The sequence below is a fragment of the Globicephala melas genome, chromosome 21 (assembly GCF_963455315.2).
Source record: "Globicephala melas chromosome 21, mGloMel1.2, whole genome shotgun sequence".
Taxonomy (NCBI): Eukaryota; Metazoa; Chordata; class Mammalia; order Artiodactyla; family Delphinidae; genus Globicephala; species Globicephala melas.
The window spans coordinates 30,829,391-30,854,702 of NC_083334.1; the positions used below are offsets into that span (position 1 = coordinate 30,829,391).

The 25,312-nt window shown below is 37.6% G+C and overlaps 1 protein-coding gene across 2 annotated transcripts; it reads left to right on the forward strand.

Moving 5' to 3' along the window:
• The first annotated feature begins 6,208 nt into the window (after window positions 1-6,208).
• IDO1 (indoleamine 2,3-dioxygenase 1) lies at window positions 6,209-18,797 on the forward strand. 2 transcript variants are annotated; one of them, XM_030833968.3, is made up of 10 exons: window positions 6,209-6,317; window positions 10,376-10,471; window positions 10,583-10,702; window positions 11,175-11,293; window positions 11,950-11,964; window positions 14,075-14,174; window positions 14,729-14,846; window positions 15,928-15,979; window positions 16,431-16,579; window positions 17,752-18,797. In XM_030833968.3, the coding sequence occupies exons 1-10, from the start codon at window positions 6,219-6,221 to the stop codon at window positions 18,114-18,116; spliced, it is 1,233 nt and encodes a 410-aa protein (XP_030689828.1). In that variant the 5' UTR covers window positions 6,209-6,218; the 3' UTR covers window positions 18,117-18,797. The 2 variants fall into 2 exon arrangements, with proteins under 2 accessions (XP_030689828.1, XP_069900724.1); XM_070044623.1 differs by lacking the exon at window positions 6,209-6,317 and adding an exon at window positions 9,380-9,477.
• The last annotated feature ends 6,515 nt before the right edge of the window (window positions 18,798-25,312 follow it).

Sequence of the window (25,312 nt, forward strand, 5' to 3'; positions counted from 1 at the left end):
TGTGTGGATTTATTTCTAGGCTATTTCTTCCATTCTATTGCTCTACAAGTCTATCTTTATGTCAGGACCATACTGTTTTAATTACTGTAGCTTTGTAATATGTTTTGAAATCAGAAAATGTGAGGCCTCCAGAATTGTTTTTCTTTTTCAAGAACATTCTTGGCTATTCCTTTGTGGTTGCATACAAATGTTAGGGTTGGGTTTTTTTCTGTTTCTGTAAAAACTGCTATTGAAATTTTTGTAGAGATTGCACTGGATCTGTAGATTGCTTGGGTACTATAGACATTTTAGTAATATTAAGTCTTCCAATCATGAAAACAGGACATCTTTCCATTAGTGTCTTTTAAAAATCTCTACAGCAATGTTTGTAGTTTTCAATGTATAATACTTTCATCTCCCTAGTTAAGTTCATTTCTATGTATTTTATTCTCTTTGCTGTATTAAAAATGAAACTATTTTCTTAATTTCCTTTTTAGATTGTTCTCTATGAATATATAGAAGTTCAGCTGATTTTTGTATTATTCATTTCATATTGTGAAACTTTGGTCAATTCATTTATTATTTCTGACAGATTTGTGTGTGTGTGTGTGTGTGTGTGTGTAATCTGTAGGGTTTTCTATGTATAAGATCATGTCATCTGTGAGCAAAAATAATTTTGCTTCCTTATATCTTATTTGGATGCCTTTTATCTTTTTCTTAACTAGTTGCTCTGGCTTAGACTTCTGGTACTATGCTGAATAGCAGGGGCAAGTATGGGCAACTTTGCCTTGCTCTTGATCTTAGAGGAAGTACTTTCAGTTTTATACCATTGACTGTAATGTCATCAGTGAGCTTTTCATCAATGCCTTTATTTTGTTGAGATAATTTCCTGAAATTCCTAATTTGCTGTGTCTTTTTATAATGAAATATGTGTTGAAGTTTGTCAGATTATTTTTCTGCATCAGTTTAGTTGATCATTCGATTTTTGTTCTTCATTGTCTTAATGTGGTGTATCATGTTAGCTTATTTCATATATTAAACCATCCTTGCATCCCTGGGATAAATCCCACTTGGTCATGGTTTATAATATTTTTAATGTGCTGTTGAATTTGATTTGCTTGTATTTTGTTGAGGATTTCTGCACCTATATTCAATCAAGAATATTGTCCTGTAGTTTTCTTTTCCTGTGAACAACACAGCTTTGAACTGCACGGGTCCACTTATACACAGATTTTTTTTCAGTAAATACATACAATACTAAACTATGTTGGTCGGTTGGTTGGTTGTATCTGCAGATGTAGAACCACAGAAGTGGAAGGCTGACTATGGGACCTGAGCACATTTGTGCTTTGTTCCTATTCTCTTTCCCTGTTTTGTTCTTATTGCATTTTGCTTTTCACCTTTCCTTTTACTATGTAATATGCTGAGATTTCTAAGTACAGTTATGTTGGGTTCTTTGATTAAAAATCTATTTGCTGAATTTGAAAGTGCTCTGTAGAGTGTGGACTATCTGAACTATAAACAAATAAAGATATACTAGCATAAAACTCACAGAATTGTCACAATGTGTAACTAGTTTGTAGAAATCCTCTTCTGGAAACTCATGTTCCTTGTTAAACCCAACAGTAAAAGAAAAAAAAAACAGCAGTACTTTTTTAATCTCTTCTCTTAAGAAAGGCTGCCCATCATAATGATCTTAAGATCATGATTCTTGAACCAGACTGCTTAGGCTGAAATCCTGTCTTTCCACTTACTAACTGTGAGACTGGACCATTACTTAAATTCTACGTGTCTTACATTTATCATAAGGAAAATAAGGATAACATATATACCTTTTAGGATGTGTGCAAGAATGGAATGGGTTAACATTTGTAAATTGTTTAGTAAAATGCTATTTAAATATTTGAGAATTAAAATGTTGATAATTATTTGGTGTGTGTGGCATTCTTTAAAAGACAAATTAGGGAAATGTAGTTATTAAGGAAAACATATTTACCCTAAATGCCTTGCACTTCTTTTTGGTTAAAGCTTGCAACAACAAAAAAGTGGCTCAGACTCTCACTGGAATATTAATATATTTGTAATTACTGTAGCATTGCAGTGATGTGCCCTTTTTCATTCTTGACATTAGGTATTTGCTCCTTTATTTTTTCTTTATTAGTCTTATTAGGGGCTTAGAATTTTTGTTTTCAAATATAGGTATATACTTTTCTATTCTACTAATGTCTTCACTTATTTACTTCCTCTTACATTATATTCTTCCTTTTACATTCTTTGAGCTTAATGTGGTGTTTATTTTTCCAAAATCATGAGGTGGAAGCATAGCCTTTCTTTTAAATGATCTATGCCTTGTAGACTATATAGTTTCCTCTAAGTATGCCATTAGCTGTGTCCCAGACATTTTATGTCATTTTAAACCATTATTCAAGTCAAAAATAGTTTCTAGTCTCTATTTTGTTAGGGTTTTTTTGACCTGTGAGTTATGTAAAAATATGTTTCTTCATTTTCAAACGTATGGGGATTTTTCAGTTAATTTTTGTTATTTATTTCTATCTTAATTTGTCTTGGTTAAAAAATATTTTCTGTATGATTTAATCTTATGAAATTTTTGAGACTTGTTTATGAACCTGCACATATATGGTCAATTTTTTTAAATGCTCCAGTGTACTTGAATATAATATGTATCTTGAAATTGTCGAGTTTGATATCCTCTGTTTCTTAAATAGATCAAGTTCATTCTGTTTTTTTAATTGCACATATATTCAGTGATTTTTGGCTAGCTTGTTTCATCTCCATCAATTTTGCTTTACACATTTTGAGGTTATGTTTTTGAATGTATAGAAATTTAAAATCGGCATATCTTCCTGGTAACTTGAATGCTTTATGTTATAAAGTACTCCCCTTTTATCACTGTGATGATTAGTTTTATGTCAACTTGCATAGGCTATAGTACCCACTTCTTCAATTAAACACTAATCTAGGTTGCAGTGAAGGTATTTTGTAGGTATGGCTAACATCTATAGTTAGCTTTGAGTAAAGGAGATTAAGCCTAATAACTTGAGTCGGCCTTATCCAATACGTTGAAAGGTCTTAAGAGCAAAAACATAGGAGAAATTCTGCCTGTGAACTGCAACATGAGATTCTGTCAGAGACTTTCCAGTTTTCTGCCTCTCCCTCTGGATTTCAGACTTCCTAGTGCCCACAATCATACCAAATAAACCCATACCCTGATATGTGTCTATCTATCTATAATCTAGTCATATCTATCTGAAATATCTCCTACTTACTGGTTCTGTTTCTCTGGAGAATCCTGAGTTGATACAGTATCTAATGATACTTTTTGCCTTAAAGTCTACACTAAATATTTACACAGCTATGCTACTTATTTTTATTTGTTTTCTGTGACGTATATCTTTATCATTTTACTTTTCAACCTTTCTGCATCCTTATATTTTGGATTTTTATATTTTAAATAACATATAAAAATGATGTTTTTAAAAGCCCAGTCTGACAATCTTTGTAGTTTTAAATTGGAATGCTTAGTCAAGTTACATATGATGTATTTATTGATATACATGATTTTAAATCTACCATTGAACTATTTTCTTTGTGAGAGCTCTGTTTAGCATCCATTTTTCTCTTTTTATGTCTTCTCTTGTATTGATTAAGATTTACTTCTTAATCAGTTTTTCCATCTATTGGCTTATTGCTTATAATTGTAACAGCATTTACCTACTGATTACCGTAAAGATTAGAACAAACATCTGTAACTTTTCAAAACGCTTATAAATTAGTTCTCATTTATCATTCCAGAAAATGCAAGAATTTTAATAACATTTATATCTATTCTCATATTCATGCTATTGTTGTGATATATTTAATTCTATCTATCATGTATCTATCTAAATAAATAAATAAAATTTTGCTGGTATTTTTGGCTTCCATATGGATAGGCCAACATCATATTTTTTGTTTTCTCCCTTGGGCCTGATTTCAGCAGTTTTAGCCTCATGAACCATTCATTTTTTAAAATATTTTTATCTTTTATTGAATTATAGTTGGTTTACAATGTTGTACTAATTTCTTCTGTACAGCAAAGTGATTCAGTTTTATATATATATATATATATATATATATACACACATTTTTTATATTCTTTTCCATTACGGTTTATCATAGGATATTGAATATAGTTCTCTGTACTACACAGTAGAACCTTGTTGTTTATCCATTCTACATATAATAGCTTACATCTGCTAATCCCAACCCCCCACTCCATCCTTCCCCCAATCCACTCTCCCTTGGCAACCACAAGTCTGTTCTCTATGTCCGTGAGTCTGTTTCTGTTTTGTAGATAGGTTCATTTGTGTCATATTTTAGATTCCACACGTAAGTGATATCATATAGTATTTTTCTTTTTCTTTCTGACTTCACTTAGTATGATAATCTCTAGTTGCATCCATGTTGCTGCAAGTGGCATTATTTTGTTCTTTTTTATTGACGAGTAGTATTCCATTATATATGTACCATATCTTCTTTATCCGTTCCTGTGTCAATGGACATTTAGGTTGTTTCCATGTCTTGGCTATTGTGAATAGTGCTTCTATGAACATAGGGGTGCATGTATCTTTTTGAATTAGAGTTTTGGTCTGGATATATGCCCTGAAGTGGGATTACTGAATCATATGGTAATTCTATGTTTAGTCTTCTGAGGAACCTGCATGCTGGTTTCCACAGTAGCTGTACCAACTTACATTCCCACCAACAGTGTAGGAGGATGAGTAATTCATTTTAAAGAAGAGTCGCCATTGTGTTCTCTTGGCTGTGTAATTTTAGTTTCAGTTTTCTCTATCTTTACTGTAAAGAGAACCTATTCTTGGAAAACTACATCTTAAAAAAAAAAGCCATAATGTAATAAGGAAGAATAGTGTGAAAAACATTCTATAATGTAGTCATTCCAATGTAATGTACTATTGAAATGTATTTTAAGTACTGACAAGCTGGATGACAGCACTGCACTGTCTTTTAATATACTGAACACTAACTCCTTTTTTTCCTTTTGACCGTCATAAGGAGCGACATGGCTTCTTCTCTTGCTTCAGCTTCTTGTATGAGATTATAAGATCACATGATGCCTGTAAGTGACCACAGACCTGCAGTAACCCTGAAAATCTTTACCAAATGCAATCTTTTTTTTTTTTTTTTTCTGCTGTTCGCGGGCCTCTCACCGCTGCGGCCCCCTCCCGGTGCGGAGCACAGGCTCCGGACGCGCAGGCTCAGCGGCCATGGCTCACGGGCCCAGCCGCTCTGCGGCATGTGGGATCTTCCCGGACCGGGGCACGAACCCGCGTCCCCTGCATCGGCAGGCAGACTCTCAACCACTGCGCCACCAGGGAAGCCCCCAAATGCAATCTTAATTGCATTTTGAAAGAACCTTTTTCAAGGTGTTTTATCCTTTCTTTCAACTATGAACATATTCCAGAGTCTCCAAATGTGGACTGTTTCTTTATCAGTCCCTTAGAGATCAGATAAAGTAGAGATGCAGGAAAATCTTCCTTAAAAATGACTCATTAGGAATATGAAGAAGAAAGAACAGTATCATTGTGAATGCACATAAAAGACTGGGTAAGAAAAATGGAGCTAGGGGGTGAAGAGATGCTATGTTTCTAAATTCTTCATGTGCTTGCTTTTTTCTTTCTTTTTTTTTTTTTTTTTTCTATTTCAGAGGCACTGACTCTGGGTACCAGAGATTTTCTTTCATGGCTACTGAAACAAGACACTAATATGTTCAAAGAACCCTGGGGGTTTAAAGAAGGCCAGTAACTAATAACTAAATGATGGTTTAGGACGTTAGCCATGATTAAATTCATTATTTTAATTCAAAGATTCAAAAGTTCCCATAAAATAAAAATGTTCTTTCTGGTCACCTATTTTTATGGTTTTTGTTGTTTCAGGCCCTTTCTGATTTCCTTAAGGCAGTAGATGTTCCTAGTAATAAATGTTTGCCAGAATATAAACTTTCAGTTTCTTCGTATGATGAATAGTGAGACTTTTTTAGTTTTATTTTTCATCAGATTACATGTAAAGAAAGTAGAAAATGAAACTATTCTAAAAGTGGAAGTAATTTCTTGCTGCCTGTGAAGTGAGTTGTGGTCATTGGCTATGACAGCCTCTCTAATAAATAGATGATCTGAAACTACTCAAGAGACTGAGAAGTATCAGAGGAGCAGGCTGTAAGAATGGCACCTGGCAAGTCATCTCCTGTGGAAACTTCTTGGAAGATCTTTGAAGAATACCACATAGATGAAGATGTGGGCTTTGCTCTGCCCAATCCATTGGTAAGAAAGGGCACTGAAATCTGGGCAAGAATATTTTCTTATCATGATTTACCTGGACAAGTTAACTTCTATAGAACAAATGTGGTTCAGTAATTTCTATTGAACAAGTGGATAAAGCATTACCAAAATTGGAGGCAGAGTTTGAAAAAAGGGGTCTCAACTTTCTTAAAATTTTCTACCTAGAAACTTACCCTTAGAAGCACTTCTTACTTATCTTACACAGGCACAGAGTGTGATGAGTTAAGGAGACTACAGAAGTATTTTGGTTTAAGGCAATTGCATTTCAGAGGGTATTTTGAAAAAAAAAAAAAAGTAATAAATGACCCATGAGTCAAAGAACCCCCTTTCTCAGCTGATATACCTTAGATTGTATAAAATATGTGTTCCTGCTTTGATAATGTTTTTGAGGTGGGCCACCAAGCAACTTTGTGTTGTATTAATATTGCTCGGTGTTTACTGAGCCTAAGATTCAGGGTTAGAGAGAATTAGAGCTACCTTTTTATTTCCACAAGTTTTGCCTACAAAGGGCAAGGCATTAGAGTGAATGTGTGCCTTAAAACTACATTTTCCTAAGTTATCTTCCTAAGAGTGTCATGAAAAGCATCTTATCATTAATATTGTAATCATCAAACACTTAACATCGCATTTTTTTAGCAAATTTACAAATGTTAACTTACTCCATCTTTACAATCATCCTGAAAGGTATGTATGTTATTAATCTTGTTTTCCTGATGAGAAATGTAGAATGCAGAATTTAAGTAATTATCCGAACTCACACAGCTAGTGGTAGCAGAGATAGGATGTGAGCCTAATCAGTCTGGTTCCAGAGTCTGTGATCTTTTTTTTCTTTTTTTAACATCTTTATTGGAGTATAATTGCTTTACAATGGTGTGTTAGTTGCTGCTGTATAACAAAGTGAATCAGCTATACATATACATATATCCCCATATCTCCTCCCTCTTGCGTCTCCCTCCCAGCGTCCCTATCCCACCGCTCCAGGTGGTCACAGGTGATCTCCCTGTGCTATGCAGCTGCTTCCCACTAGCTATCTAGTTTACATTTGGTAGTGTATATATATCCATGCCACTCTCTCACTTCGTCCCAGCTTACCCTTCCCCGTGTTCTCAAGCCCATCCTCTATGTCTGCGTCTTTATTCCTGTCCTGCCCCTATGTTCTTCAGAACCTTTTTTTTTTTTTTTTAGATTCCATATATGTGTTAGCATACGGTATTTGTTTTTCTCTTTCTGACTTACTTCTCTCTTTACAGCAGAGTCTGTGATCTTAAAACTTTTATCAATTATGCTACACAGCCTCACTCAAGAGAAGGAGAGATCACAAGGCATTTTTTGTTGGGTTTTTTCCCTACTCTTGGGTTTAACAAGGTACATGAGATTCCAGGAGAGGATTTCTAGGAACCAGTTACATGTTGTGACAATGCTGTATACCAGGATGTCTCTATTTGTTTGTGGCTCAAATGGATGAGTGCACACTCTAAAGGGAACCTTTAAAGGCAGCGTATATATAATTTACTCAGAGATTCCAATCTAACTGTACTTAGAAATCACATCCTGTAACTACCTTGGGTAATTCAGGCAAATCTCAAACAATTTTTTTTCCCCAGTCTAGTCTTCCTCTTCGCATAATTAAGTTAATTGAAGAAAATGAAGTATGTTTTAATTTTTTTACTAAAAGCACTGGTTTACTTTATATTTGCAAATCCATAATATTCAGACTTACTTCCCCTTCATACAAGCACACAAGTGCCATAGTGCCAGGATTGGATGTTTCAAGGATGTATTTATCAATGGTACCAAAAAACACTTTTTCAGAAACTGCAAAGCCTCATATCAAATTTATTCTTTTTTTTCCCTAAAAAGTTGGTTCTTTTGGAAAATAAAAAAATCACAGTAATTATGTAGACCTCTAAAACAGATTCCAAGGGTTAAAGCAAAACCCGAAAACTAAAGCAAAACAAAACTCTTCCTGAGCTACTTAAAAAGTAATGTTGCTACTTGAGATGCTTAGGAAGTTAGATTCAATATCCTAAAACAGGATGGAAAAAAAAAAGAGGTTACTTTTATTTCCTCACTGAAGATCTTTCCTGGAAATTATGTGTTCAAAAATGTCTATTTCATCTCTTATAATCTATCAGCTTCCTATTCTAAAGGAAAATAATATGTCTTCTGATTCCATGTAGATGCAAAATACATTCTCTAATCTAGCAGGAGTTGAATGGCCCTCTGTGTCACTCTTTATTAATTTATATTCTATCATTTAGGCATCCTCTGAACCAGAAGGATATTACTGATTGAATTTTACATGTGTTGAAAGTTCTGTCCAATAAGACACTAATCTTGACACATAATAACGTATCTCTGTTATTTTGGGGAAATAGCAATAATCAAAAAGTCGGGCATGCTACACAGTGAAATACACAACAAAGAAAATGTATCTGTATTACTAAAAACACCAGAGCACAGTATTTGTGTGGTTAGGGAGAAAAACTCAGAGCAAACAAGAAAGGTGACTATCTAGTGAATATACTGCCTGGATCTTTCATTCCTAAAAATCTGCCCTGACAGATTAAGTCTGGCCAATTATCTGCAGCCCCTGAACATGTTTGAAGTTTATGTTACATTTGTCTTTGTGTTTTATAGCTTCTTTATAGTATTAACTTGGTTTTGAAGCTTAAAGCCTCACTCACCTTGGTTTCACCTTGATGTGTCCTCCATCCCCATAGTATTGGTGCTGCTAAGAGCATGTCTGGAAGCAGCTTAATGAAGAAGGCCTAGGGGAGTTGTTCAGGGATGTGAATCTCATTCCAGGGTGTGGCCTAGGCCTTTGGTTTTTATGTTTTCCCTTGAGATGTGATTATAAATATAAGATCCAGGGAGACACGTGTTAAAAAACAAAACCCAACTGAGTAAATTTTAAAGATGTCATTGGCTTCCTTCAGGGAATCATGAATCAGGCAGCATCCCAACTAGCAGAAAGAAAGGAGGTCTCAGGAGCTGCACAAAAATGAAAGACTTCTCTAGGCAGAAGAGAGCAGGAACACGGAAGTTACACCAGCAAAAAGTGGATTGGGGTGTCAAGGTCATGTTCCTTTAGGGAATGGCAGCAGTCTGTGAGCAGATGACCGCACTACTTGTTGGCCAGGTAATCCTGAATTGACTGGTTTAAGATTCCATTTTGGGAGAGGCAGAAACTGTAATAATAAGTATTGTCTTGATTTGGTGACATGGGACTTAAGTTACTCCATTTGGGGCCTGTTGTCTTGTTTTTAACACTCTTTTATTTGGATTTCACTTTTACTTGCTGGGCAAAAAATTAGCCTGTAGTACCAAAGGAAGCAATCAACATGTATATATACAGCACCTCGTACATGTCCAGTACTGTGCTAAGAAAAATAGGATAAAAAGCATGATAAAATCCTTGCCATCAGGTAGTGAGACGTAAAAAGGGCAAGATTTTTTAAAAGCTGGAAACCCTCATGTTTGAATCACAATGAACTGTATGTACAAAACAAGTTACAAAAACTGCCCAACACTTGCTTTTCTTATTTATGACATGGAGATAACAATCAACTTTTGGGGCCATTATTATAACTAAATGAGAAATTACTGAGTAAAACTGCCTAGTCTCCTACTGACATTTAATAAATCTCATTTCTCTTCCATTAAAAAACCTTAAAATCTAGCTGAGAAGAGAAAAAAATAATAGCAGATAGCAATAAATTACTTAATGTGAAAAGGTAGAATCCACAGGATTCCTCACTGGAGGTATAAGAATAGAATGGAATAGTCAGGAAGATTTCAGTGAAACTTTTGAAGTGACCTCTGAAAAAGAAGTAGATGAGAGGAAGAAGAAGGGCACAGAGAAGGTCCTGAGCCCTGAGTGTGCAGATGACAATGCATGGGCTGGTGTCACTCGACAGGTAAGAGAGTGTCAGCATTGCACAGCACTGCGAAAGAGGCAAGACGGACCATCCGCGGAGGCAAAACTGTTTTATGATACCTTCCACTAGTAACTCAAAGTCCTGTTTCTTCTTTTCAAGGAGGAGCTACCTCACCCTTATGATGCCTGGATTTCCATTGCTAAAAATCTGCCTGAACTGATTAAGAATGGCCAACTACGTGCAGAAGTTGAGAAGGTTTGAAAAAATATGACGTTTTCTGTTTTAGCGTCTTCAAAGTGTTAACTTGGCTTTGCAGCTATCACAACATGCATTTTGAGTTGGGTCAACCTCTCTGTTTATTCTCAGTTAACAACCTTCAGCATTGACGGCCTCCAAGGACACAAGTTGCAGCGCCTTGCACATCTGGTTCTGGGGTATATCACCATGGCGTACGTGTGGGGTGAAGGTGATGGAGACGTCCGGAAGGTTTGGAGATTTTCTCATATTTCTTATGCTAACATGACAGATTTATATCCAGTTTACAGTTAATGTAAAACATTCTAAAAGTATTGTAACTGCATTTTGTGAAGCTTGGGAAACAGAATGAGTACCTTGCACAGAGGAGTTGCCTAACGAATATTTGTGAGATGGATGGATGCATGAGCGAATGGCTGCAAATGGTTCACTGGCCATTAGAAAATCAAGATACAGCTTTTATTTCCTTTCGCCCTCTACTGTTTTGTTCTCTCCATGCCCAGATTATGTCTGCATCGTCACAAATCTAAAAGGTAAGGGTTTAACAAGCACTGGGATTAAGTTACGAAATGAGGAAGAGAAAATGACCTTTGTTTGGTTCCACAGTGCCCTTAGGTATAACAGTTAATGTTTTGACACCCAGAAAGCAGAAGAAAGGGTGAGACATTTCAAATGTGAACGCTAACTATCGTGTTTTCATTAGGTCTTGCCGAGCAATATTGCTGTTCCTTACTGCAAGGTATCTGAGAAGCTAGGACTGCCCCCTATTCTGGTCTATGCAGATTGTGTCTTGGCAAACTGGAAGAAAAAGGATCCCAGTGGGTACGTAAACAGCGATTATAACAGGAATGAAAGGAGTGCACACCATTTGAATCAAGGGGAGCTAGTCATTCGTTTAATCTTTGGCAGCGGGGCTTTCTTTTCTGCTGTTGGGGTGTAAAATGCATATGCATGTGAGAGAGAGGTGTCTAGTTAGCATACAGTGAAGTGCACACATCTTAAGTGTTCAGTTTGATTAATTTGACTGGCTGGATAGATGGCAAGGTCTGGGCTTTCAAAGCAACCTGCTTGAAACTAGGCACTTCCTAAGCACTGAGTGATGGAGCCTGCTGCAGTGAAGGGTCAGAGGCTCTCAGTGTGTATCTACAGAGGAGTATTCTAGATGTGGGAATACCACAAAATGAAATTATTTGATCTAGAAAGCTTTCTTATGAGTAACAACTAGTTTTGACTCTCCACGTGTGCTCCTTGCATATTTAATTTTTTATTTCACTTATAAAAGTCCTAAGTTAGGCGTTTGTGATGCCTACTTGATAAATATCAGAAAACATATTTTTTCTAGTTTTTATCTATCGTTTTTACCTTTGCTAGATCAGTAGTATTAAATGGAATAACAATAACTCAAAAGCATTTAATGTTTACACTGGTTTCCTTTCTCTCTTCCAATTGATCCACTGCTTCATGGCTGTCTTCCTAAGGCCCATGACTTATGAGTGAGTATTCGATCTTTTTTATTCTAAGAATGATTTGTTATTCAAAGTAAACATAGGTGTATCAATACCCTCCAAATGTGTTCTTTTGAAACACCAATTGATTTTAGGCAAAAAGTAATTCACATGATTGTTGAAAGAGCAAGTAGTTCTGGTCCTTAATAATATCTATGACTGTGATGAGACTGTATCTGTTTGATATTATAGCTATTAATATATATACTTGCATATGCAGATGATACCCCACTTAAGGATGGTTTGACTTAAGATTTTTTTGACTTTAATATGGTGAAAAGCAGTACACATTCACTAGAAACCGTACTTTTTTGATCTTTTCCTGAGATAGATACGCAGTACATAGTCTCTTGTGATGCTGGGCAATGGTCACGGCTCCCCAGCAGCCCCGCAATCACAGGATAAGCAACTGATACAGTTACAACCATTCTGCACCCAGACAACCATTCTGTTTTTCGCTTTCATTATTCAGTAAATTAAGTGAGATATTCCACACTTTATTATAAAATAGGCTTTGTGTTAGATGACTTTGCCCAACTGTAGGCTAATGTAAGTGTGCTGAGCACGTTTAAGGTGGGCTAGGCTAAGCTATGATGTTTGGTAGGTTAGGTGTACTAAATGAATTTTCAACTGAAAAGATTTTCACCTTAAGATGGGTTTATTGAGCTGTAACACCATCATAAGTTGAGGAAGATCTGTCAGTAAATTTAATTAATATGCATATATACAAAATGCACACACACCTACGCATCTATGACTCAATGACTTCAGAGGCCAGAAATATAAATCTATTCCTTTTGACCCAATTCTTACTATTTTTGGCCTGTGTACTAAATAGAGGCTAAGAGCTGAGGAAACAAAAGTCATTATCATTGGAATAAGCCTGCCCTGATGAACCTGGGCTAATGTGGAGGAAAGAAGATATATGAAAATTATGTAAATTACTATATGATTAAGAGAAGGATTAAGAAAGTAAAGTGCTAAGAGTTCTAACCAAACAAAAGGCATGAGGGAAGAATCCTTACAACAAGTTATTGAAGCTGAGTCCTGAAGAGTGACTAGGCATCAGTTAGAAGAAGGAAAGCCTGAGCATGTTCACAGTGGAGAAAACAGCAAGAGTGAGGGCTTTGAAGTAACAAAAATCTTGGTGCATTTCAGAACCGAAGGAAGGCTAGTGTCGCTGATAAATAATGAATAACGAAAGTAACAGTACAGGAAACGGATGAAAAAATAAACTTAAAAATATTATGTAGGACTTTTGGCTCTGATATGGGGTTTAAACAGTATCTTAAATGGGAAGTTACGGAAGGTTTTCAAATGGGAGAATGATATCACCAGTCCCATTTGACAGATGAGAACGCTGAGGCTGAAACTGATGAAATAATCTTATTCAAGGTCACACAGCAAGTGGTCTGGGTTGAGACCATAAATTTAACTGCCATGAAACTCAGATATATACAGATACTGAGACCACGTTTGCATCAATGCAAAACTTCAGTGAAAAAGAAAATAGGGGGTAATCAGTTATTTGAATTTCCCAGTCAATTCCTTTGTTAGGCAGATAAATCACTGAGAAATTGAATCAGGCTCACAGATAAAAATATGGATATGAATACACTTATTTAAGCCAAAATTCTACTTTTAAAAACCATACCTCACAGATATCTCTATAAACATTGAGCTTATATATATATATATATATATATATATATATGTGTGTGTGTGTGTGTGTGTGTGTGTATATATACAGTAATACATGTGTATGTGAAAAATTGATGGGATAATAGAGAAAGAACTAGTCTTAAAGTTTTTAGTTTCAAGTTCTAGAAAGGAATTTCAAGTCTCAGCTTAATCTACTGTTAATTATATGACCTTAGACAATAGACCTAACACTACTACTCCTAACTACATAATGGATATAGTAAAACCTGCCATACTTATCTCACAAGATTATTTTGAAAATGTAGGATAAATAAAAAGACTTGAAAACTAATAAATATTCAACAAATATATCAATATTTTTGTTAAATTCTTTTGTTTTTAGTGTTTTTGTTTTATATTTTTCTAAATTCTTGACTTCCTGGATTACTTTTCTTAGGAACATGGACATCCTATTCTCGTTTCCTGGCGGGGACTGTGGTAAAGGGTTCTTCCTGGTCTCTCTGGTGGTGGAAACAGCAGCTGCTTCTGCAATCAAAGTATGTCCGTCTATCCTGGAAAATGTATACCTTGATTCACATAAGCAGAGCAATCCCTTAGTAGCTGAACTATATTGTGCATGAAATAACTTTATCCTGACTGAATAGAGCATTTGGTGACTGAATTGGAGACAAGGGATCATCTGGAAGAAATAAATATTTTATTTGGTTTTGTGTATTACCTAAAAGATAAAATGTAGAAGCCGTATATTTAGAATAAAATTTGAAACCCCAGTAAGAGAGAAGTATTCTCAATGAAACTTGGCATTGGAACTCTATCACACAGTGACATAAATCTAATGGTTTCATCCCTCAGAAATAGAAATATATAGAATTATATAAACTTATCTCTAAGTGATAAGTGAATAAGGACAAATCCAAGCTTAATTAAATATATGGAAATTAGTCAAACAATCAGACGGTACTCAGCCCAAGAAAGAAATGGAAATATGAAATTTAATTGGGGGATTAAGATTTAGGAGAATTCTATTCTATGCCAATATTTAGTGTTAGGAAATCTTAAGTGTTTGTTTTCTTTTTCTTTTTTTTTAAAGGTGATCCCCATTATATTTAATGCAATACAACGTGAAGACCCAGACACTTTGCGAAAGGCATTGCTTGATATAGCTTCTTGTCTGCACAAAGCCCTTGAAATATTTCACCAAATTCATGGCAAGTATTGTATGCCTTACAACATGCCAGGCCACAGTCAAATGTTTCTAGTTATCTAAGATGTAGAGAAAACAGAAGCAAAACCAACTCTCACATAGTGGGTGTGTTTGCGCTTTATTTTATCTCACTAAATCATTATACTTTCCATATGGCAGGTTTTATTATGTCCATTTTACATATAAGGGAATCTAAATTTGGAGGGATAAGATAAATGACTCAAGATTACATAAGTAGTAAATAGTGAAGCCAGAATTCCAAGCTAGGGCTATTTACCTCTGAAGAACATCCTTGTCTCTCACTAAAAACTGTGGAGAAACTTACCAAAAGTACAGGATGTTTTAAGTTCCGAAAAACTTAGCTTTTGCTTGATAGGAACCGTCTGCGAATTCTGCTTTTTCACAAGCTAACTAAAAAAGGAAAAAAAAGAAAAGAAAAATAGAAAAGCCATTGAGTTCAAAAGTTATTGCAAATTAACAGCTAAAACCCAGCAATAACCAAAAGAGTATAGAAACAAGGATTTGCGAAAGGAAATGTGCCCTACTGGGATGCTCCTAACAAACAGGTGACTGTGTATCACTGGGCTTTGGCAAGAAGATAGACCTTCAAACCAAAGACATTAGCAACCTTTGGGGAGGGACACCCGTTGTCCACAGGGCTCCTGGAGGTTTTGTTTTCAGTTTTCTTTTTGTTTCAGCTTGTTGCTTTCTTTATGTAAGGAATTTATCTGTTGTATCAGATACATTTATCTGTTGTATTTTATCTGTTGTATCAGTAAACACATCAAGTAGCCTTAAGTAAATATTGACAGCTTAATAGGTCTCCTGAGGATGAGTGGTGGCGGGCCCAGGCTCTTTGTTACAAGCTGTGTGTTAGCCCCAAGGTAGACCCCGTTCAGTGGACACAGGTGATGAGAATGGGCCAAGTGAGGGAGAGCTTGTCCTCAGGGAATGTCTCTGCACAGGCCGACCTAACGCCTTTCTCATATCCTATGCTGAAATCCATGATCACTTGTTTATAACACCTTGATTTTTCCCAATCTATCTGATGCTACTTAATTAAACATATCTCATCTTTTTTTCAGATTATGTGGACCCAAATCTATTTTTCAATGTTCTTCGCATATACTTGTCTGGGTACGTAGCCTTATGCTTGAATCTCTTTTCTCTTAGACAATGAACGTAAAGAAGACGACGTTTCCACTGATGGTCCCTACTATCAATCCAGTTTAAGAATCCATTTATATCCTAAAATATACATTGTAAGAAACAACAGACTGTTCTCTGGGTTATTACTTGGCCAGGCATACGCTGGAGTATGGACAAGAAAGCTAGTCATTTTAAAGAGAGTGGAATAATCTTTGGTAGTGCAAACGTAAGGTTTCATGCATAGAATACTTATGTCAGATTTGCTCAGAACCGTATTATTTATTATTCTCATGCATGAACATGAGTAGAAGGGAGAATGTGGAAGAAGTATAATGAAATCTATCTCATTTCACCTTGCATTCATCCTCTATTGCAAGATTTGACATATGAAAATTTGGCAATTCATAAAATAACAATTATTCTTTCCTTCCTGGTTTAGGTGGAAAGGCAACCCTTTGCTGTCAGAGGGTCTGCTGTATGAAGGTGTCTGGAACACCCCAAAGAAGTTTGCCGGAGGCAGTGCAGCCCAAAGCAGCATCTTCCAGTGCTTCGATATTCTGCTGGGCATTCAGCATACTGTTGGTGGAGGTGAGTGGCAAATGACAAATAATCATCATCTCTTATGCTACTAGAATAGTATCTAAAAAGTACTTTCCCATCAGCACCTTATCTGAGCTTATCTGATGCTTTTAGGAGAATAGTAGGGACTTTATTGCAATCATCCCATTTCACAGATGAAGAAGCAGAAACTTAAAGAGGATAATAGCCAGGCTCCCTGTTAACGAGCTAGAAAGCAGTGAAGCCAGAACTTAGACCAAGTTCAACACTGTCTTGATCTTGACCTTTGAACATGTCTATGAGGTCTGATTGACTGTGGTGAAACCAATATCACATGTTCTGAAAATGTAAGACCAGATTCAGAAAAAGAAAGTCTCCTGCAGATGAGATAAGACCATGAGTTGAAACTGGGGAGTGGAGGGGCTCGGCACTGTCTAGTTCCACCGTCCTACTGCCTTGGGGGTCCCGGGGCAATGCCTGCACCAGAGTTTAAAGATGAGCCACACTCATTACATTCCTTCTAGAGGATTAAGGGGGCAGAGGAAGAAGCTCCAGGAAGAACTTCTTTCTACTTTTCTTTGTCTTCCTAAACTTCTATTGAATAGTCAAAGGGGAAAGCTTTGGGCTGCACGATAATACGCTTTTTCCTGAGCTCATTCACTTATTTAAAAATGATCCCTTGGGCTTCCCTGGTGGCTCAGTGGTTAAGAGTCCGCCTGCCGATGCAGGGGACACAGGTTCGTGCCCCGGTCCGGGAAGATCCCACATGCCGCAGAGCGGCTGCGCCCGGGAGCCATGGCCGCTGAGCCTGTGCGTCCGGAGCCTGTGCTCCGCAACGGGAGAGGTCACAACAGTGAGAGGCCCGCGTTCCGCAAAAAAAAAAAAAAAAAAAGATCCTTTATATTCTCTTGGATTCAGCAACATGATCTGTCAGGTATAGTACATATACTCTGTCCTTCTTAGAAGGATCAAATCCAGTAGGAAGGTGAGAAAGGAAGCAAAACAAAAATATTAAGAGTTTAGTTCATGTGGTTTTCAGAATTAAGTATATTTTACAATAATTACCTTTACTAGTAGCGAGACTAGTAGGATGCTAACAAGATGGTTGTAAATTCATGGCCGCCCGCTCCGACCTCACTCTGCCCTTCTTCCCTGGATCGGAGAATGCTTTGGCCTCCTTACTAATCCATTTTTGTCTTTAGTTCCTTCAGACTCTGCTGCTAAATTCCTCCAGGAAATGAGAACATATATGCCATCAGCTCACCAGAACTTTCTTCGCTCGTTAGAGTCAGGCCCCTCGGTCCGTAAGTTTGTCCTTTCAAAAGGTGATGCTACCCTGCAGGAAATTTATAATGAGTGTGTGCAAGCCATGGTCTCTCTGAGAAACTACCACTTGCAAGTAGTAGCTAAGTACATTGTGATTCCTGCAAGCCAGGCATCCAAGAGAAAACCAACCTCGGAAGAGCCTTCAGAACCAAAAAATAAAGGAACTGGAGGCACCGATTTCATGGGGTTTCTAAAGACTGTAAGAAATACAACTGTGGATTCCCTGTTGAAGGAAGATTAATCCAAGAAAGTGCTTATATGGCTACCACACGTGGTAATGTCACTTCCCATTATATCAGAAATAGCATTAACATTCATAACTTGAGGAGAGGAGAATAAAACTAATGTCCAGAAAAAAAAAACCCCTCCACATGGGTGTTTATAGCAGCTTGATTCATAATTGCCAAAACTTGGAAGCATGAAATAAACCAAGGTACCCATCCTTACAGTAGAATATTATTCAGGGCTAAAAAGAAATGAGTGATCAAGCCAGGAAAAGACCTGCAGAAACATGACATGCATGTTATTAAGTGAAAGGTGTCACTCTGAAAAGGCTACAGACTGTGTGATTCCAACTACGTGACATTCTGGAAAAAGATAAAACCATGGAGGCAGTAAAAGGATCAGTGATTGCCAGGGGTTAGGGCAGAGGGAGTGATGAACAGGAGAAGCACAGAGGACGTTTAGGGCAGTGAAACTATTCTGTATGATAGTATAATGGTGGACACATGCCGTACGTTTCCCAAAACCCACAGAATGTACACCACCAGCAGCGAACCTTAATGTAAATTGTAAACTTTGGATGCTCATAATGTGTCAATGTAGGTTTATCAGTTGTAACAAGGGTACCATTCTGGTGTGCAGAGCTGTGCGTGTGTTGGGTAGAAGATAGATACATGGGGACTCTGTATTTTCTGTTCAATTTGGCTATGGGCTAAAACTGATCTAAAAAAATAAAGTCTGTTAAAAAGAAAACTGCTCTGTGGCCTTCAATAATTCACTTACCTCTCTCGTCTGTTTTCACACATCTAAAAATAATCAGAGATAAATAGATTAAGATGCTTTCCAGCTATGATTCAATCCTGTATGTGACCTGCAAATTCATCCACAAAAAAAATCAACTGATAGGCTACGTTAATCTATGGAAATTTTAAACAACATGCGTTCAGAAGTAGAATAGCTCTTCTATTTCTTCCAGATCATAAAGACAATGATTTTGATGTAACAATTATTTTATATATCTATAATTTTTAAAAGTTTACAACGCGTTTTCCCTCAATGGCATTTTTTTTCCTGTCTATAACACTGTCGGTAAGTCAGAACAGGAATTATGTTTCTTATTTTTTGCTGGTGGTTTTCTAACGTGGTGGAGGCGCGGTGAATGAGTAAAGGGCGACACCAGGAAAACTTGTCCTTTGGAGAGAGTGTCGTTTGAAGAGTACACATAACAGGCTGCCTAATTCTCCAAGGATAGTCAAAGCCTCATGGACCCTGGGAAGATCTCCAATGATCATGCCAAAACAACCACTTCCCACCCATATCTATTAGAGACACACTAATTTAGGCCATTACCCAAACCACCTGAACGTAGGGAATTCTCTCTCAACTCTGTCTCTGTCCCCACAGATTTTTTATTGTCTTTTAGTGCATGTCGCTTTTCTCTTATGTAGTGATCATGGCTGTGTATGTGTGTCTTATTTCACCTGCTAATTTGTCAGTTCCCTGTAGAAAAGATCCATGGCTTTCTCATTTTTACATTACAGCACTTAGCAGTGTACTTAAAATATCATCCGTTAAGAGAAGAAATACATTTGACCCTTGAACAACTTGGGGGTTAGGGACACAAACCTTCCCCACAGTGAAAAATCCGCATATAACTTTTGATCAGGCCTCTGTACATGTGGTTCCTCAGTATCTGAAATTCGCATCCTGGGATTCAACCCTAACCCTAACCCTAATCCTAACCCTAACTGTGGAACACTGTAGCACTGCAGTATTCAATATGGAAAAGAATCCACATGTAAGTGGACCCATGCAGTCCAAACCCATGTTGTTCAAGGATCATATGCAGATGAATACTGCGTTGACTCAAGTATTGTTTCGTTAACCGGGTTAGACCTAACCCTGTAAGCACCAGAATCTCTGCTCTAATGACTCATTTGTTCAATAACCATTTAATAAGCAAACCTAGGATGCTACCTCCTGAGCTAGATAGTAGAAAAGATTAAGGGCACCAACCCTACCTTCAAGGAGCCCACTAGTGGAGAAATGGACAAATGGATTGTTTCAACACAATGAAATAAGGGCTATATAAACATAAGCAGACAGTTTAGCAGTATAGAGTCCCCAACCCAGACTAGAGGGCAGCAGAGGGGGTGGGGCTTTCCATGGACAAAGCAGGGAAGGGGAGGGTACTGAAAAAAGTACATGGTAAGAATAGATTTTCCTAGTTGAGGCAATACATGAGATGAGTTTTAAAGGGTGATTACTGTACAATATGCAAACCAAAGGCTAGAAAATTCCAGGAAGAGGAAGAAGGGTGTTCAAAGGCTAGCAGCTCAACAAGGTCTATTGAGGAAGACACAGAGCTCAATACGGCTGAAGCATTAAAGAATAAAAAGGGCCATGCGATAAAGGAGTTTCAATTTATCCTGAAAACAGAGGGAATGTTTTTAAGCAGAGAAATGACTTTATTATATTCGTCTATTTGAATCATATTTAAATGAAGCATTGCCCATTGTAAAGAAATATGCATTTAAATGATTGATAGGATTGGGGGGAAAATAGTAGGGGTGGGATAAAGGGGGAGTGATAATGAAGGCAGGGGGATGAGTTTGGAGGCTGTAAAAGGAATCCAAGCCTGCAACGATGGGAAAGTATCATGGGCTTAGATTTGAGGCAAAGAGATCAGTTAAGGATTGGAATATATACTCTTCCAACAGTAAATGGTGAGGAATTGAAAACAATGGCAGTGGCATTGGAGATCATGGAAACGTAAGAACTATCATGGCAGTAAGAGTGGCAGGACTGGTGTTCTGTTGGATGTGATAAGGGATGACTTTTAGGTCTCTAACGATCAGCTACGTCAACAGAGTTACTAGGACCAGCCCATGCTGTCAGGTAGGGTCTTGCATGCAGGAGGGCCCACACTTGGCTTCATACTCTACTGTCACTGTCTTGAAATTCTGAATAAGTTTGAACAAGGTTCCTTACATTTTTATTCTTCTCTGCGCCCCACAAATTATATTGCCAGTTCCGAAAGATACCATTCACCAAGACATGGCATCGATGGGGGAGATGAGCTTGGTTCTTATTATCAGAGAATAAGTAATAAGTAAGCCTTGGATTTGTTGCTTGGCAGTGGGCTCTCTGTTCAAGAGCTTGAACTAGCTGCTGGAGGTTTTGTAAGCATTTGCCCTGGTCTTAATGGAAGGTGTCTAGTCTATGACTGATGTGTTAAGGTATTTCTTATGAAGCGTCTACAGAGCAGTTGAGTAAAGATGTCTAGTAGATGGTAGGAGAGACCCAACTACAAACAAAATGTTGGGAGTCCTTAGCCTAGAGATGATGGCTAAAGTCTTTGAACAGAGGCAATCACCCAGCGAGAGGGAAGTCAGGACCTGAACTAGGGAGGGCACCAATGGTAAACTGTAACCAGAACAATGAGAGAGAAAAACCAGAGAAGGGAAGCCATGCCTCTAGTGGTTAAAAGTGATGACTTTCAAGTCAAATGGCTCCAGCCCTGACTCTACCACTTACAAAAAGTATGACCTTGGGCTCTTACTTAACTTTCCCAAGCTGCGGTTTCCTCAGTTGAATGATGGGGATAATAATAGCACCTAACTCACAGGGCTGTTGTGAACATTAAGTAAGGTGCTCCATGGGAGATGCTTACCATAGGACTTGGCACAGAGGAAAAAAATCAGTGAGTGTTAAGTATCAGTTCTATCTTATTAGTTTTAAGTATAGTGCAACCAGAAGGAATACGTGTCATAGGAAAGGTCAAAAAGAGAAGAGAGTTTAAAAAAAAAAAGCAAAATGCCAGATGCTTGAACAATTAGAAAGGACTAGAAATTCCCATTGAATTTATGAACAAAGGTGTAATTAATGAGCTGTACCAGATTAACCTCAGTGTACCAGTGCTGTCTGGGCTGATTGCTTTTGACAATTCAGATTTGGGACTTTATCAATTTGAAACTAAAACTGAGTATATCTGAAATCACACACAGAAAATTTTCCATTGTGAATGTTTTTCTTTCTTTTTTGAACATTTCTTGGTACATTTCCAAAAGGCCTTAATGCCCTGTTTAAGAGATGGGGAACCTTCGTTGTGTACTGAAACTACAATAATTCATGGGAAAGCTGATTATAGAACCCAGGACTCTGAAATGACCAACCTTACTATTAGGAGAGGGAGTTCTTGGGCACAATTATGTTTAACCAACTTCCTCTTGGTAAATAAGAAAGATGCCAAGCAAAGCTTCATGAGGCCACTGTGTTCCCTACTTCAGAATATGTCTCTGGGACTAGGGTTACAATGGTGTAACAGAGAACAGCACAAACTTCTGCCTGGCATCAAGACACCAAATCTAAAAATGAGATGTTGAGAGACATCATTCATTTAACCAACATTTATTGAACTTCAGACACTGAACTTGCTGATAAAGGAAAATACAAAGTTGTGTTAAATATGGGTTCGTCAAGGAACTTACAATCTAATAGAAAAGATTAGAGGGGCTTCCCTGGTGGCACAGTGGTTAAGAATCTGCCTGCCAATGCAGGGGACACGGGTTCGAGCCCTGGTCTGGGGAGATCCCACATCCTACGGAGCAACTAAGCCCATGCACCACAACTACTGAGCCCGCGTGCCACAACTACTGAAGCCTGTGCTCCTAGAGCCCGTGTTCCGCAGCAAGAGAAGCCACCGCAATGAGAAGCCCGCACACCGCAACGAAGAGCAGGCCCCGCTCCGCCACAACTAGAGAAAAGCCCGCGCGCAACAAAGACCCAACACAGTCAAAAATCAATCAATAAATTTATATAAAAAAAGAAAAGATTAGATAAAGACAATGTTTGAGTGTTAGTAACAGTCAACTAGGTAGAACTTGAAACACGATGTAAAACAGGTTCAAGGTGATAGAAGAATTTTGCACAGCTAGAGGGTGTTTAGAGGTCAGGAGATGGACATCCTTGAATGTCAGGGCAAGGAAATTTGAACTTTATTTAATTTACAGGGAGGAGTTCTTAATGATTTTGTGGCAGAATCTGAGATGTTCACTGACCCACAAGTTCCATGGACATAGACCTTGGAAGTAAGAAAAGTCAAGGCTGAATATGCAGGCTTGGATACCTGAGCATAGAACTGATGGTTAAGATCAGGTGGAAATACATAAGAATACTGAGGTGGGGAAATGGTTATAATAATGCTGCAAATATCTATACATTTAGGTCTGAAGTAGGGAAAGGAGTCAGCTACTGAAACAGAAAAGATATATTCAGAATGATAGGGAAGGATATCAGAAAAAATAAGATATTAAAAATGTACTTCCAGAATGAGGGGAAAAGAACATGAGAAAAACAGTATTTACTGTTACCCATTTGATAAGTACTTTACTTAATGTTCCTCATTTATTCACTGGGATAAACATTACTATTTCCTGTAGATGTGGAAACAGAAGCTTAGAATTTTAAGCCACTTGTTTAAAAAGCCACATAGCTAATAGGAGACGGAGTAGAAATTCACACTCGGGTAGGCCAAGCTGAGTGGGCTGAGTGGAAAGTTCTGGGCTAAGAAGTCCAAATTCTAGTCCAATTCTGATGGTAATACCCAGGGTGACATTTGGTAAGTCATTTCACTCCAATAAACCTCAGGTTTTTCATATTTGCTGAGAGCATTGGACTAGATCACTTATTCCGTCATGCTCTTTTTAGTTTTGGTATTTTGATGCCACACTCTTACAATGTTACAGTAAATCCTTAAGAGGCTGCATAGGGAATGGATGAAAAATAACAGGACTAGCGTAAACAAAGATACCTGTGCCTTCTTTTCACCTGAGATTGAAGGAAAAAACAAGAAGATGATTCAACGAATTAAGTTTGACAAACTGCCTTTAGGAGGCATAAGAAACGAATCTTCAAAACTGGTTGGGTACTGGGCTAAGAGGAAGTGGTTAATTGAGGATGGCTCTTAGGATCTAATGAACCATAAATCAATTAGGTTACTTTTGACATCCTACCTTCAAAGTTGAACGCTCCATGGGAACAGTTACAGGAGTTATCAGAGCACTTCCTGCTTTAGCTTTTATACTTATCTTAGAGAAAGGTAGGGAGGAGAAGATGTGTATAGACAAATCAGCTTCCAAATAAATTTGATGACAACCTGACGACCTAAGTTCAGGGTCCAACTGGGCAAAAGGTAGAGGCTTCGGAATTTTCACGGTGCGGATTTATGGCCTGGAACTTACCGATGAGCTCCATACTGATGTGAATTCAAACCACGATGGCGCCTTTGACAGACAGCCTGGCAGCCTGATCGAGTGAACAAAGGAATGGCTTGGAGATCAAGCTACCTCAGCTCTAGTACATAATTAGTGGAGTGACAGTAGACAGGATTATTCACATGCGTATGCCTCAGTGTACTAATCTGTACCTGGTTCATAGGTAAAGTCTTCCATCTCAGTGGTCGGTTCTCAAAAGATGTTTAATAAAAGTAGAAGGTTAAATCAAATGATCTGTTAGGCTTTTCTCAAATTCATTAGTATCTGCTATACCTCATTTGTTAAACTTCACAAAAGTATATATTCTCCTTTAATGTCATGGAAGGTTTCAAAAACAATAATATTTCTTAAGGTAAATCAAAGCAATAATAATCTTTACAATACACTGTTCAAATACGTGCAGAACACTTCTGAGGGTCTGATGTGCGTTCAGAGTCCTCATTCCCACTCTACCCATGGCCCATCCACCGAAATATCTGAATGTAACTAACTTCTAGTTTAAATAGTTTACACCTTTGAAATAAAGACCCAGTTGTCAAAGTTTATCATGGACCAGGTTCCCGTCGGGGTGTTTGGGATCATCGACAGCCAAAACGCTTGTTCATTTCCCATTTCCTAAAATAGAGCAGATTTGTCTCTGGGTTTAAAATCAATCTTCTTATATTCACATATATGAAAAGAAAGGAGTTTCCCCCCCTCCCGAGGTGATTTTGTTTGCCTGTTTGTCTTAATCAGCAGTCTTTAATAATTTACTCAACCTTATGTCAGAGGAAGTCTATGGCAGTGTGGAATTCAACCTGAGAGCAAGGTTCTCCCCTGTTCCCGAGACAACTGTACAGCTTACTGGGAGGAAGAGATGCTGTTTTGAAGCTCCCTTACCCCGGGTCTTTGATGTATTTGGAGCAGTTGTCTCTTTGGCAGCAGCCTCTGCGCAGATACT